The following is a 16,430-nucleotide window of genomic DNA, read 5'->3' on the forward strand; positions in this document are numbered from 1 at the left end:
GATTGTGTCTACTTCGATAAATAACAAAAAAAAAAAAACATGAAATAACGCATCGTCTTCTAATTTCTCTGGAAAAGTTGTTGCGTATCAGTTATTCATAGCTGAGTCTTTCATAGGGCACAAATATAACATAAATCAATACTATAACTACAAGGGAAACTACGACGCAAGTCAAGTAACCAAGATCTTCCAGGCATAAGCGATAAGACCTAAACGACACTTAAAAAGAGACACACAGCTTCGTATGCACAGAAATATCGTCATACATGTTTAGATGAACGCCTTAGGACAGACAGCAAAACGGAAATTTACTTGGTTAGTATAAACTAGTTTATGATTAGTCAACCTCACATATATTTCAAAGTTTACCACTAAAGTGTGTGCGATTCCATGGAAACAACAAAGTAGTCCAAACATAATTCGCAATAATTAGCGAATAAAGGCATTAAACCGGTTAAGGAATGCGTTATGGTATATATTCGTCCACGGAGTATATATATATATATATATATATGTGTATATATATGTATATATATATGTGTATATATATGTATATATATATATGTATATATATATATGTATATATATGTATGTATATATATATATATATATATATATATATATATATATATATGTCTGCCCATGTATGCAATACATGAATATCTTCAAACCAAAACAAATGCAATACAGTTTGTTCCATTCAACTGAATTATTATGTAAACACGTTGATTTGTATGCTCTACGTAACTTTTTGGTTTTACTTGGATCTATTCTGTTTTTACTTCCGAACAGCCACTTAAGGAGAAATATATCGCGAATGTATGACCTCGTACAATTTTTCAGTTAAAACTGGCATTATGTGCGGCGTTTTGTGACGAGCGAATAGCTAAATGCAGATAAAACATGCGTTTGGATTAAATAATTGATGCAATACAGGTTGGAAATGTCGTCAATTGTTGTGCGAGCTCCGTTCCATTACAAAATAACCATCCGGTAAAACTACAATACTAAAATCTGAGCTGTTTTATTCGGAAATGAAAGAAGTTATTGCAAAAAACAATAATGTTCTTTCAGAGTTTTTACATGCGAGTGCAATAATTAAAACCGGGATAATACTGATGGCGAAGGACAAGGTCAAACCAATTTTAGTAGAAACCACATGAAACTCTTAAACATCGAGTAAGGATGTATATTACGGAGTTTAGTCAGAACCGCACTTTATACTGATTATAATTAGAGAATAGCGCGATGACAAGTACAACGTTTGATAGTTGTGTGTATTATCTTAATGTTATAGCACATAATATTATCATAACAAGGATGAATTGTACAACGCTGGGGAATTTAGATGAGTTATCAACAATTGGCCTAATCAATGGAAAGAAGAACGAGTAAAACTAATGCCCTGGATTTTTTTTATCCTAAATTCAATTATACAAGATTTCAGCAATTGATAAATATATCGATATAGAAAATGTCGCAAATAACGTGATATATGTATAACATTTGTTATTATGAAAACAAAAACGGTTTATATGCATGTAGAATACGATTAATTGTAACGACAATTTATGGGCTTCATATCACTAAGTAATGGTAACAAAAAATGATTGATAAGCATAACTGTAGACAAACGAAATGTATGTTGTGATATTAAATAAGGAATATTATAAGGAATGAGAGTCTGACTGATGTGGAAACTGATTATTTACACAATATAATATCATAACGGTAAATGTGTTCCTGGTTTCCGCCGTCAATAAATTAAATATGTCGCTGTAGTTATAATTAAATTGCAGTAAATATGAGTTATATGGCCAATTTGACATCAACTATTTACAATTAATACCCTTAACTGATAATAAGGACAACTACGTTGAGTACGTATACGAATTTTTAAACAATATTTATAATTTGTTCTCGTTGTATAAATTAGCCATATGTTCTGAAAAGTTAAAGGTCTAATTAAAGTGGCATACCGTGGTTAGATGATCCAAGAGTTTGAAACGAGCAATATGTAATACAGGACAGAGAAACAAACATGTTATCAAACTGTGTTTAATGTTTGTTTTGCCAAGACATGCAAGATATACTTATACAGCTTTTACAACCGTCCAAACAATCGAAATGTTAGCTATTATATTATGTTCGTGAATGTTGACTGCAATATTGACATGCCTATGGATTGTACGTTTTTGTTTCTCAAACAAAAACAATGTAAGTCGAATGTATCTTCGCTATGTAAAATATATGAGTTTAGCTTGAATGAAGGGTTTGAGTTTATGAGCTTTTGAAGTAGATGTAATCCTGAACTTAATATACCCTCCATGAATATTTTGCATATCAGATTACAAACTGACGCATATTCGGCAGTATAATAGTTTGAATTAAGCTGTGAAAAGGAGCATATGTATAAACACGTGTTTAATAGACGTGCTTAGTTTGGGACTACCTTGAAAGGTTTGTTTAATTTGCATGTAATCGTGTTAAATATGTAATTACGTTACTTATTTAAGGTCTCTATATTGTTATATAGCTAATGTGATTTTATTGTGTGTTTTGTTTTGTTTCAAATTGTAGATGGATCAATTATAAAACTCAATAATCATTTTCCATTAGTCAATTCAAGATTTGTTTACATTTGAAATATCAACGACACGTAAGCCTTGAACATGAACAATAATTATAGAATGAGATGTACACAAATTGAAAAGGTGACAAAGTGCAAAAAATGTATAAGACTGATTATATGTGTAATTATGATTCTAAGTATGAAGCAACAGCATCGACGCTAACAGGAAGTCATGACAATAAATCTGGCTATGCAGTGTCGCCAAAAGTAGCGTTTTCATTGAATTAAATATCATTAGGTATTAGGTTATTTAAGGCGTTTAACACCAATTAAAACCGAACAGAATGTTGATGCATTTTAAATTATCAGCATAACAAGTATGTTTTGTATTTGTATGAATTTGATACTATGATCAGATTTACCCTAACATTCCTTGATAAACACCCCTACTTTTATATATTATATATGTATATATTTGTGCTGTTGTTCAATGCTTCTGGTTTGTGATTGTTTGGTTTTGTGTACTTTTTTATTGGCGTTGACCGTGTGCCATTAAACGGGGCTTATGTTTAAACTTTCGACTACTTGACTTGTTTCATTAGTTTCTTTCATAAAAATAATGTCCGAAAATTGAGCAATATTTTGGTCCATCATAAGGGAATGATTATTTTAGTTTTCAATACAGAGTGCCGTGTTCATGCCATTATATTTGTTAGGCATAGACAACCTATATTGCTGTCGTTTGCTATCCTTAGATTGTCGTGGCAAAGTCATTATTTTTGCTATGTATGGTAAATCTTCAGTTGTATTGTGTGTGTGTGTGTGTGTGTGTGTGTGTGAATCACAATACCAAATTGCATTTCATATCCGTTGAAACTTAATATATTCTACTCTATCATTTTAAACTCAGTATAGAAATGTTAAGATACTTCAACATTTCAAATGTTTATGAGCATGGCAAAGTATCTTCTTTCGAAAACTTCACATTCATTCTTCAGTTTAACTATTCAGATGTGCAAGATAAATTGTGTACCTATTTCAATAGGCTTTTGTGTGTATTAAATAGGTGAAAAGTTTGACCTTCGAGTTATGTTTAATTAGAGGCTAAATAAAAATCTGTTTGAATACAAGCTTTAATTTGTTTATGGATCGCGCTTAACGCTTACCCATCTATGTCTTAAAAAGCTGGCCCCAATTTCTCGAAACGTCTTAAGCTTAACAGGCTTAAGTCGCTTATTTCAATTAGCCAAAATACATACTGAAAATGGATTTAGAGAAATAAAAAATGGTTTATTCTGATTATCATACAGGTTATTACTAAAGAAGTTTCGAGAAATTGGGGCCTGCAGATACAATTATGGCGAAGATGACAGTTCCTTAAAAACTTCTAGTAATAACTAGAATCGGTTTATTCTGTAAACAGGCATTACCTTTGAAGAAATAAAATTAATATGTACGTGTTACGAAATTCGATATATATATAGAGGGACCGTGTATCTTAAAAATTAATGGCATAATTGTTCATTTTACCATTTAAAACATTCGTTATTGTCAAAATTGGCCTTGGTAGTTTTTTTATACAATTTATTAAATGCCTTCCGGTGGATTTTAAACTAAAGCGATAAATTTGCTTTGGATCGATTTTTTTGCCTGTTAAGGAATACGATAAATAACGTCTTCATCGCTTTCATAGGTATTGTATCAGTCGTTGATATATTATATATTTTACTGCTTCTAATTTAAAAAAAAATGTTGTTATTTTAGTCTACACCAACATCCAAATCAAACAGCAACACACACAGGGATATAATAGAATTAACTGTAGTTGTACATATTTAAAGACATAACAGAAACGTGTATTCATTTTTTATAAAACGAATTTGACCGTTAGACTCAGGGATTAAGATATTAGTGTTTGATTGAGAGATCATCTTTAAGAATTTGAGTCCACGGGTGTTGATAGATTTGTGCTAGGGTTTAGAGATTACTGAGAATACAATATCATCGTTTAGGCTTAGAGATCTCTTGGCTTGTTAGTTCTGTGCTCGGAAATAGAGATAACAGTGATTCAGAGATCGTCGTTTGAGTTTAGAGTTCACTTGGCTTGTAAGATTTGTGCTCGGGAGAAGAGGTCACTGTGATTGATAGACCATCGTTTGGGTTTGGAAATGACTTGGCTTGTTAGATCTGTGCTCGGGAAATGAGGTCACTGTGATTGAGAAATCATCGTTTGGGTTTAGAGATCACTTGGCTTGTAAGATCTGTGCTCGGGAATAGATGTCACTGGGATTGAGAAATAATCGTTTGGGGTTAGAGTTCACTGGAATTGAGATATAATCGTTTAGGTTTAGAGGTCACTGGGATTGAGATATAATCGTTTAGGTTTAGAGATCACTGGGATTGAGAGATAATCGTTTGGGTTTAGAGATCACTGGGATTGAGAAATAATCGTTTGGGGTTAGAGGTCACCGGAATTGAGATATAATCGTTTAGGTATAGAGGTCACTGGGATTGAGAGATAATTGTTTGGTTTTAGAGATCACTGGGATTGAGAGATATTCGTTTGGGTTTAGATATCCCTTGGATTGAGATTAATCGTTTGGGTTAAGAGAGTACTATGATTGAGAGATAATGGTTTGGGTTTAGAGATCACTTGGATTGAGAGATTATCGTTTGGTTTTAGAGATCACTGGGATTGAGAGATAATCGTTTGGGTTTAGATATCCCTTGGATTGAGATTAATCGTTTGGGTTAAAAGAGTACTATGATTGAGAGATAATCGTTTGGGTTTAGATATCCCTTGGATTGAGATTAATCGTTTGGGTTAAGAGAGTACTATGATTGAGAGATAATGGTTTGGGTTTAGAGATCACTTGGATTGAGAGATTATCGTTTGGTTTTAGAGATCACTGAGATTTAGAGATGATCGTTTGGGTTTAGATGTCACTGGGATTGAGAGATAATCGTTTTGGTTTAAATATCACTCGCATTGAGAGATAATCGTTTGGGTTTAGAGACCAGTTGGCTTGTTTAATCTGTACCCGGGAACAGCGGTCACTGGGATTGAGAGATAATAGTTTGGGTTTAGAGGTCATTGAGATTGAGAAATAATCTTTTGGGATTAGAGATCACTGAGATTGAGAGATAATCGTTTGGGTTTAGAGGTCAATTAGATTGAGATCACTTGGATTGAGAGAGGGTTTAGAGATCACTGGGATTGAAAGATAATCGTTCGGGTTTAGAGGTCACTGAGATTGAGAAATAATCGTTTGGGTTTAGATATCACTGAGATTGAGTGATAATCGTTTAGGTTTAGAGGTCACTGGGATTGAGTGATAATCGTTGGGGTTTAGAGGTCACTGGGATTGAGGGAAAATCGTTTGGGTTAAGAGGTCACTGAGATTGAGAAATCATCGTTTGTGTTTAGAGAGCACTGAGATTGAGAGATAATCATTTTGGTTTAGAGATCAATGGGTTTGAGAGATAATCGATGGGTTTAGAGATCACTGGGATTGAGAGATAATCGATGGGTTTAGAGATCACTGGGATTGAAAGATTATCGTTTGGATTTAGAGGTCACTGAGATTGAGAGATAATCGTTTGGCTTCAGAGGGCACTGAGATTGAGAGATATTCGTTTGGGCTGAGAGATTACTGGGATTGAGAGATGATCGTTTGGGTTTAGATGTCACTGGGAATGAGAGATAATCGTTTGGGTTTAAATATCACTCGCATTGAGAGATAATCGTTTTGGTTTAGAGATCAGTTGGCTTGTTTGATCAGTACTCGTTTGGGTTTAGAGAGCACTGAGATTGAGAGATAATCGTTTGGGTCTAGAGATCAATCGAGCTGAGAGATAATCATTTGGATTTAGAGAGCACTGAGATTGAGAGATAATCGTTTGGGTCTAGAGATCAATCGAGCTGAGAGATAATCATTTGGATTTAGAGATCACTGAGATTGAGAGATAATGGTTTGGGTTAAGAGATCACTTGGATTGAGAGATTATCGTTTGGTTTTAGAGATCACTGAGATTGAGAGATGATCGTTTGGGTTTAGATGTCACTGGGATTGAGAGATAATCGTTTGGGTTAAAATATCACTCGCATTGAGAGATAATCGTTTGGGTTTAGAGACCAGTTTGCTTGTTTTATCTGTACTCGGGAACAGCGGCCACTGGGATTGAGAGATAATCGTTTGGGATAAGAGATCACTGAAATTGAGAGATAATCGTTTGGGTTTAGAGGTCACTGGGATCGAGGGATAATCGTTTGGGTTTATAGGTCACTGAGATTGAGAAATCATCGTTTGGGTTCAGAGAGCATTGAGATTGAGAGATAATCGTTTGGGTTTAGAGGTGCACTGAGATTGAGAGATAATCGTTTGGGTTTAGAGGTCACTGAGATTGAGAGATAATCGTTTGGGTTTATAGGTCACTGAGATTGAGAGATATTCGTTTGGGTTGAGAGATTACTGGGATTGAGAGATGATCGTCTTGGTATAGATGTCACTGGGAATGAGAGATAATCGTTTAGGTTTAAATATCACTCGCACTGAGAGATAATCGTTTTGGTTTAGAGATCAGTTGGCTTGTTTGATCAGTACTCGTTGGGGTTAAGAGATCACTGGGATTGAGAGATAATCGTTTGGCTTAAGAGGTCATTGAGATATAGAAACATCGTTTTTTGGGTTTAGAGATCACTGGGATTAAGAGATCATCGTGTGGGTTTAGAGATCACTGAGATTGAAAGATAATCGTTTAGTTTTAGAGGTCACTGGGATTGAGAGATAATCGTTTGGGTTAAGAGATCACTGGGATTGAGAGGTAATCGTGTGGGTTTAGAGATCACTGGGATTGAGAGATAATCGTTTGGGTTTAGAGATCACTGGGATTGAGAGGTAATCGTGTGGGTTAAGAGATCACCGGGATTGAGAGGTAATCGTTTGGGTTTAGAGATCACTGGGATTGAGAGATAATCGTTTGGGTTTAGAGATCACTGGGATTGAGAGATAATCGTTTGGGTTTAGAGATCACTGGGATTGAGAGGTAATCGTGTGGGTTTAGAGATCACTGGGATTGAGAGGTAATCGTTTGGGTTTAGAGATCACTATGATTGATAGGTAATCGTTTGGGTTTAGAGATCACTGGGATTGAGAGATAATCGTTTGGGTTAAGAGATCACTGGGATTGAGAGATAATCGTGTGGGTTTAGAGATCACTGGGATTGAGAGGTAATCGTTTGGGTTTAGAGATCACTATGATTGATAGGTAATCGTTTGGGTTTAGAGATCACTGGGATTAAGAGATCATCGTGTGGGTTTAGAGATCACTGAGATTGAAAGATAATCGTTTAGTTTTAGAGGTCACTGGGATTGAGAGGTAATCATTTGGGTAAAGAGATCACTGGGATTGAGAGGTAATCGTGTGGGTTTAGAGATCACTGGGATTGAGAGGTAATCGTGTGGGTTAAGAGATCACTGGGATTGAGAGGTAATCGTTTGGATTTAGAGATCACTGAGATTGAAAGATAATCGTTTAATTTTAGAGGTCACTGGGATTGAGAGATAATCGTTTGGGTTAAGAGATCATTGGGATTGAGGGATAATCGTTTGAATTTAGAGATCACTTAGATTGGGAGATAATCGTTTGGGTTTAGAGATCACTGAGACTGAGAAATCTTCGTTTGGGTTCAGGGATCAGTTGGCTTGTTAGATCTGTGCTCGGGAATAGAGATCACTCAGACTAAAAGATTATCGTTTCTGTTTAGATGTCATTTTTCTTGTCTCTGTGCTCGGGTTTAGACATTGGTGTGTTTGAAGGGTAATCGTTTGGGTTTGTATTATCTATGCTCGGGAAAAGATATGACTGTGATTCAGAGATAATCGTTCAGGTTTAGAGATAATTTGTGCTCGGGAATAGATATCACTGTGATTCAGGGATAATCGTTTGGGTTTAGAGATCACTTGGCTTTATAGATGAATGTTTGGGTTCAGAGATCACTGAGATTGAGATATCGTCGTTTGGGTTTAGAGATCACGGGGGTTCAGAGATCATAATTTTGTCCGAGATATCACTGGAGTTTAGCGATCGGTTTGAATAATTATTTGGTTTGAGAGATTACAAACACCTTATAGTTTCTTCAATTACATTCCTTTTGAATTGTTTATGCACACACCTTTATTTATAAATATCAAGTTAATTCACAAATCACAATTAAAGTCCAAGTGCACTGATATTTTACGAACAAAATTATAGTGTCAGGCATTGGGGTAGTATGAACCGTGAGCAAATTTGTATTTAAATATATGAACCTAAAGGCTGAAATTTAAGGATGTATAGAAGGATTTAAATTTGTCAATTTTTAATATTTGCCAGCGTAGGCTATGATGTTCTGATACGAGATATTTGTATTAATAATACAATAGAAACTTTATGTTTAGCAACAATTCAACCAACCTTAGGGACAGTTAAACTGATAAGTACTGTACTGAAATTACTTGTTACTTAATTGGTACGTACATCGTAATAATACAATGAATACTACATGGACAAGAAATCGAAACAAAAAAGTATCCAAAGAGACAATGCAATAGCCCACACGCCAATTAACTAAATACACAAAGCATGCGGATACCACATACATTAAAACAATCATTATCAAAGAAAAAAATGCTTCGAAATCAAAATCATTAACTTAAAATCTCTTCCAACGGACTCCATTCAGGTAGCCCATACTAAGCACATACTTATTGTAGATTTTCTGGGATGTATTGTATACAAACCATTGATTTCAAATGCTATGCATTGTATACAAGCCCGTATTTTCGCTGTGTAATTTATTGCATACATTACCTATGTGAAAATTTACAAAACCAAGCTCAGAAGCCAAAAGTTTCAATATTAATGGCACAGGGTTAACGCCAAAGACAACGAACACAAAAACAAAAAATCACAAACTAGAAACATGGAACAACAGCACAAAACTCCACAAACAGCACAATGCATATATACCGTATAAAAACAACTAGGTATGATTATCAAGCCCATTCTTTCTATGTGTAACTAATTGCCGGTACTATCAATGTGTAATTGAATGCAAACAAACCCGTTCTATGTGTAATTTATGGCATACAAGCACGTACTTTATATGTGTGATTTATGGCATACAAGCCCGTACTTTATATGTGTGTTTTTGGGCATAAAAGCCCGTACTTTATATGTGTGATTTATGGCATACAAGCCCGTACTTTATATGTGTGTTTTGGGGCATAAAAGCCCGTACTTTATATGTGTAATTTATGGCATACAAGCCCGTACTTTATATGTGTGTTTTTGGGCATAAATCCCCGTACTTTATATGTGTAATTTATGGCATACAAGCCCGTACTTTATATGTGTGTTTTTGGGCATAAATCCCCGTACTTTCTACGTGCAGTTGTTTTCATACTTAACCTTTCCTTCTGTACGTTGTTTATTGCATCCAAGCCTGTATTATCTATATGTAATTAATTGCATATAAGTCAGTATTTTTATGTGTAATTTATTGAATACATGTCCGTATATTATATTTGTAATTTATCGCAACGGTCCGTATTTTCAATGTGAAATTTATTGCATAAAAGTCTGTATTTTATATGCATACTATATTGCACACAAGTCCGTAATATTTTCTATATGTAATAAATTGCATACAAGTCCGTATTATTTTCTATATGTGATAAATTGCATACAAGTCCGTATTATTTTCTATATGTAATAAATTGCATACAAGTCCGTATTATTTTCTATATGTGATAAATTGCATACGAGTCCGTATTATTTTCTATATGTAATAAATTGCATACGAGTCCGTATTTGTTTCTATATGTAATAAATTGCATACAAGTCCGTAATATTTTCTATATGTAATAAATTGCATACAAGTCCGTATTATTTTCTATATCTAATAAATTGCACACGAGTCCGTATTATTTTCTATATGTAATAAATTGCATACGAGTCCGAATTATTTTCTATATGTAATAAATTGCATACAAGACCGTATTTGTTTCTATATGTAATAAATTGCATACAAGTCCGTAATATTTTTATATGTAATAAATTGCATAGAAGTCCGTATTATTTTCTATATGTAATAAATTGCATACAAGTCCGTATTTTTTCTTTATGTAATAAATTGCATACAAGTCCGTACTTTCTTTATGTAATAAATTGCATACAAGTCCGTACCTTCTATAAGAAATTCGTTGCATACTAGTGCGTTCTTTATATGCGTATTTTGTACACAAGCCCCTTTTTTCTTTTCAAATTCACTTAATAAAACCCCCTTTCTGCGTGCAATGTATTGCATACAAGCCCGTATTTTCTATGCGTTATTTATTTTAAATTGTAAACAAGCCGTTACCTTAATTTTAAATTCAAATAATAAAACCCCTTACTTTATGTGTGTAATTTAGTGCATAAAGCAGGAAGTCAATAAAATATCACATTTCTTTTAAATACCAAAGTCTGAATGGTATGCTAATTTATTGTAATTTTAGTATACAAACCGATGGTGAGTCAGAAGAGTCAGGCTAGTTTCACATTATATGTCACTTGAGCGTATCATTTAATCATAAAAGTGCTCATATTATACCACAATGTTTGTTAAAACGGTGCCATATCCACTGTCTACATCTGTATTCGTAAACATATCATATTTTGGTTTTCGCCATCGTCACTGTATAATTGGACGTTTAAAACTTAGTCTAGTGGAGTTTAAACTATCCGGACCTTTCGAAATTTTCTGACATTTTAAAGCTGCACTCTGACATATTTACCATTTTTACAACATTTTTGTTTATGAAAGAGCAAATTTTTCAGTAAATATCTGCAAACTAAGGATATAAGATTGCTGACAAAAATGAGAACGTAGATTTTCATATTTATGTTTGAAAATTAATGTTTAATGGCTTAAACCTTTACTGTTTAAGAAAAATGCATAAAACATCAATTTTTGAACTTAATTATAAAAATCTACGATCTATTTTTTGTCAGCAGTCGTATATAACTGGTTTCCATGTTGTTGTTTTTCAAAAATTGGCTCGTTCCAAGACAAAAAAACAAAACAAAAAAAAGTTCTCTAAACGTTCAATCTGTGAGAGTGCAGCTTTAAACTGCAGTTGTATGCTTGATGGATGGAGTAGCCTTTTTGATAAATCGGAAGACAAATAAATACTTTTAGGATAAATGTCACTAAATGTTTTTCAGTCATATGACACAAAAGCATGAGTTCATTCCTACCGATTGTGTGTACGGAGGCTTTGTTGGGTTATAAGCCAGACTATTTAGTAACAAGCTCATGTGTATACGTCAACGTATATGCGAAGTAGCTACTAACTTCAGTCGTTTTTAATGTTCGAGGTCCATCGACAGGCTTATAGATGAGGGACTTGATTTGAAATTCAATGTCGTGTTTGGGCGAACTGAAAGCCATGATCATTCAATATATCAAACAATTGAAGTGCCCAAAGTTCAATTACACACAGTAGTATTAATGCCACTCACAACAACAGGCTAAATAGTTTAATAAATTCACCTTTGGCGATATGGTCGTCAATAAAATAGCATTATTAGTTCTTCCAAAATAACATCCTTTAATTCAATTGTCGGTTCACTTTAAAGCAATGATATAAATGGAATAAATCATACAGTCATAATGTTAAACAATAGAACATATCGATACATGCCGTTCATGACTAAAAATCGAATATTTGTTTCCAAAAATGTCTTTAGAAAGCTTATGTTTCATAGATGGATATTTTATTTTATAGATGGCGCCAAAGTAACATTACAGTGCTGAAGACAAATATCAAATAGACATGGCGGCTTTTGAATATTACACCGAATCATTCAAACGGAACGAAAATCGCAACTGGCTGAAGGCATCGATGGGATTGATCATAACCAAACGTGGACTTGCACCTTTTGTAGAAAGAACTTTGGAAACGTTCAAAAACTGTCAGGTATCGCCAGGACAAAACTGTTATTCATGTTTAACGGCAGAAATTGTGCCCTGTGACCCTCGCAATAAGGTTTGCAATAAACGAAACTGCAAGTTCCATCAAGGTGTTATATATCGGCGGTGCCCGAACAAAGTGTGCAATCGATTTCAAAAAGTAATTATTATTGAACATAGATTTGCTGATCGGTACAACACCGTGGGTCCTTCTTGGCGAAACACAAACGCACGGGATTGGTGTTCAAACGCGTGGGAGGTGGCGAAAGCATTTATGCCCCCAGACGGCTATGACAAGATCACCACATCAGAAGATACCGATTTGAACGGCGTTGTCAGTGTTCTTATCAACTGTCTCCTTTTTGAGCAATACATCTCTGACCTAGCGAACGATGAAAACGTTGCAACCAAGGTAATTGTTTATGTCAATACATAACTATATAACTGATGCCGATATGCTTTGATACCAAGTTTTGGTAGAATAAATCACCGTTAAATAACCCATTCACTGACAACAAAACCAAGTTTTCAGAACAAAAAAAAACATATACACTTCTAGGTTCGTGACATTGGACGAAACGTACGCCATGCATCCAAACTTGAAGTCACGGACGATGATCTTAAACAATGGTTTGATGACATGCGAGCTTTGTTTCAAATACCACAACATCTTGCTGCGAACTCCAATGCTCAAATTGCAGTAGACCAACTGAACAAGGTACTATTAGTTACTATTTCCTCGTTAACCCTAATGCTGATATTGATCTCAATGCAAGTATTTTGAACTTTCAAGTCGCTTTGATTTTGCAAAAGAAAATTAACAAAAAAATGAAAAATTATGGTTACTCTTATTATTCTTGAATAGTTTAAGACGTTTGTATACCTCCCTAATGACTTGTTATTTAACGTCTTTTGATAACAGGATAAACACCCTTTTTATTACGTCTTGACCACCTCAAACTGCACTGATCTTTTGCTGGAAATACAACATTTGAAGTAATGTTACGTCACATTTGTATTAGAAAAACATATGCATGAAAGTACGGAATTAAACGATCGTGACGTAAGATATTTTAAAATATCTGTCTTCCAGGGTAATATTATTTGACGTCATTTTGTATTTCACACATAGAAAACAATCATCAATGCTGCAATCATTTATTTAGCCATGCATGGTTTACCAAATTGCCTAAAGTGTCCATGTTAGACCGAAATATTTAGGTGATCCCATAAAACTTTAACCCCCCCCCCCCGATAAAGTGTACAGCACATATGCTAATTGTTGCTCTAGAAAATATGTAAACACATGTTTAGTTTTTTCCGTATGCTGAAATGCACTGAAACCAATTGTATTAAACATTGACTAGTGGTCCATAGGTTAATGCTTGGCTAGTAAGCACTTACAAATAATTTTGATTGGTCTATGGTATTCATGGGATGAATATTTTACAAACAATGAACTTTACGATTCTTTGATCAAACCAACCAGTTATCTAGTCTTCACTTAAATATTAGAGGTTTGTCTAGATTTATTGATTACATCATTTGAAGGAAGATCTCTTTCTGCTTACTTTGACAAAACTAAAAAGCTTTAAATTGGCTTTTGACAATAAGTTTTAGTTTTATTAAAACTACACTTCTTAACTTTGCAGTTGGAGACCGACCAATTGCATATTGAGAGGACGGACGTCCTAAGTGCTATTAAAGATGTAGTCACCTCATTGGAACATCTAAAATGTTCCACAGATGCTGACCAGATTAGCAAGCTTCGGGATATTCAACAGGAAATTGCAGCAAAGGTTGAAGTACACAAACGTGACATTGGGGATTTTGTGGATGAGAAAAAGGCTGAGTTGACACAGCATGTATTGAATGCCTCATTACAATTAAAAAAAACTTTCAGATCGAGAATACGCAGACTTAGAAATTTCTTCCTCTGTAGTTTTTGTTTGATAGTTTTATACATTTTAGTTCATAAAAAATTATAAAATATACTTTTGCTGCTATTTGCATATGTTTGTAAGCAAAACTCAGTCCGCTAATGTATCTGCGGAAACATCCGTTATCTAGAATAGACCGTGATCGAGAATATCTCATGGTTTTTGTAATCAATATGAAAACCTACTCGAAACTCAAGTTAAAATATAAAATATGTATGATTGTTTGCTTCAGTTAGAAATAACAGCGTTACCTCGTAATTCCTCTTCACTCTTCTAAGCAATGCTAATACGACCCCTAGTTTATCCGGGAAACATTGAACGTATTGCCGAAATAGATAACGAATTAATCATGAATACTTATCAATCCGCTGTTCAAAGCGAGTCTTTTAATTATTTAAACCAAAATAAACCGAGCAAAGAAATTCACAAGCATTATTTGTATTCTGCCGTCTTGGACGTGTTTACTGACATTTTATACCTCTTTTTAGGCTATTTTAAGAATTGGTTTGATTTTCAGTGTATTTACAAAGATGCATTGACGTTTCTTGCATCGCTTGATAAGACATGTCAGGACATAAGAGCCCTGATTAACATAATATTTTGAAGATTGTTTATCGAAAATAAAGACCTTGTTTCGCAATATCTTGCAAATATGTTTAACTATATTTTTGACGGAGGGGTCTACTCCGATTCATGATTTTAAGGTGTGATTGTTTCAATTCAGAAAAATAAACATAAATTCCTCTAATTACCGAGACATAACACTTGAGAATATTATTTCTAAAATAGTCGCTTTAACATTACGTAATCGAATAAATAATTGATGTGAAAGATATAATAAAATAAATGATGCTCAGATTGGATTGAATTTAGAGACAACTGTAGTACAGTATTTTATTCTACATTCCATTATACAAAATGTGTTGGCAAACAACATGAAGCTTTACTGTGCTTGTGTTGATTATGAAAGGACGTTTGACACGGTCTTTCATGATGCGATTTGAAACAAATTAGTACAATCTTGCATTAGTAGTTAGTTGTCAATTATGTTAAAATATATATACCGAAACGTTACATCATGTGTGGAAGATATAGACAACATGTCATTTTCGTCTTTCCTTGATTTATCACTTGATGTGAAACAAGGAGAACCACTTTCCCCACTGTTGTTTTTTTTTTTTTTATTAACGATATTAGAGATAGCCTAGATTTCAACTACCTCACTAGTAAGGATATTGATAGGCTGTACGTATATATGAAACTTTTTTCTGATGACACAGCCCAATTTTCTACAGATCCCTAAAGCTTACAGTCTCAGCTCAATTATTCACGTAAGTGGGGTTTGAAAATCAACCTTAATAAAACAACAAAAAGTATTTACGAGAAGTGGAAACAAGAGAGGATATTGTGTGCTCATTAAATGATGATAGCATTGAAATTGTCGACCGACTTAAGTATTAAGAATTAAATTTAGCTACAATAGTACTCCCAATAATGCTGTTAAAACTCAATGAACACGCCTTAAAAATCTTTTAACAATCTATTATCCAAATTAAGCAGAATTAAACGTGTTGTAATGACTAAACCGCTATATTTTGACTCTTTAGTTGTGCCTATTATAGCATTCGGCTCTAAAGTTTGGGGGATTTATAATTTTATTGAAGTTGAGAAGTTACATCACAAATTTTGTAAATATATTTTGGACGTTTGTCAGCAAACATTGCATGCGACTGTTCTTGGAGAACTTGGTTGCTTCCCACTATATGTTCTTTGTTAAGAGAGAACTCAAACGGTTTTGTGTTATGAATTTCCCGTACCTGTTTAATATAATACTGTTAGAGACTCCTTTGTAAACATAAATGTTAAACAGAACTGGGCAAAATCGGTTAAAGGTCTTCTTGATGAATTAGATGTTAGTAAT

General features: G+C 34.0%; 1 protein-coding gene across 1 annotated transcript; it reads left to right on the top strand.

The window, feature by feature from the left end:
* The first annotated feature begins 2,347 nt into the window (after positions 1–2,347).
* On the top strand, positions 2,348–15,668 carry LOC128240911 (uncharacterized protein CXorf38 homolog). Its single transcript, XM_052957902.1, has 4 exons — positions 2,348–2,460; positions 12,385–12,981; positions 13,129–13,287; positions 14,222–15,668. The coding sequence occupies exons 2-4, from the start codon at positions 12,433–12,435 to the stop codon at positions 14,555–14,557; spliced, it is 1,044 nt and encodes a 347-aa protein (XP_052813862.1). The 5' UTR covers positions 2,348–2,460; positions 12,385–12,432; the 3' UTR covers positions 14,558–15,668.
* The last annotated feature ends 762 nt before the right edge of the window (positions 15,669–16,430 follow it).

The sequence above is a fragment of the Mya arenaria genome, chromosome 7, assembly GCF_026914265.1.
Source record: "Mya arenaria isolate MELC-2E11 chromosome 7, ASM2691426v1".
In the NCBI taxonomy this organism is placed as follows: Eukaryota; Metazoa; Mollusca; class Bivalvia; order Myida; family Myidae; genus Mya; species Mya arenaria.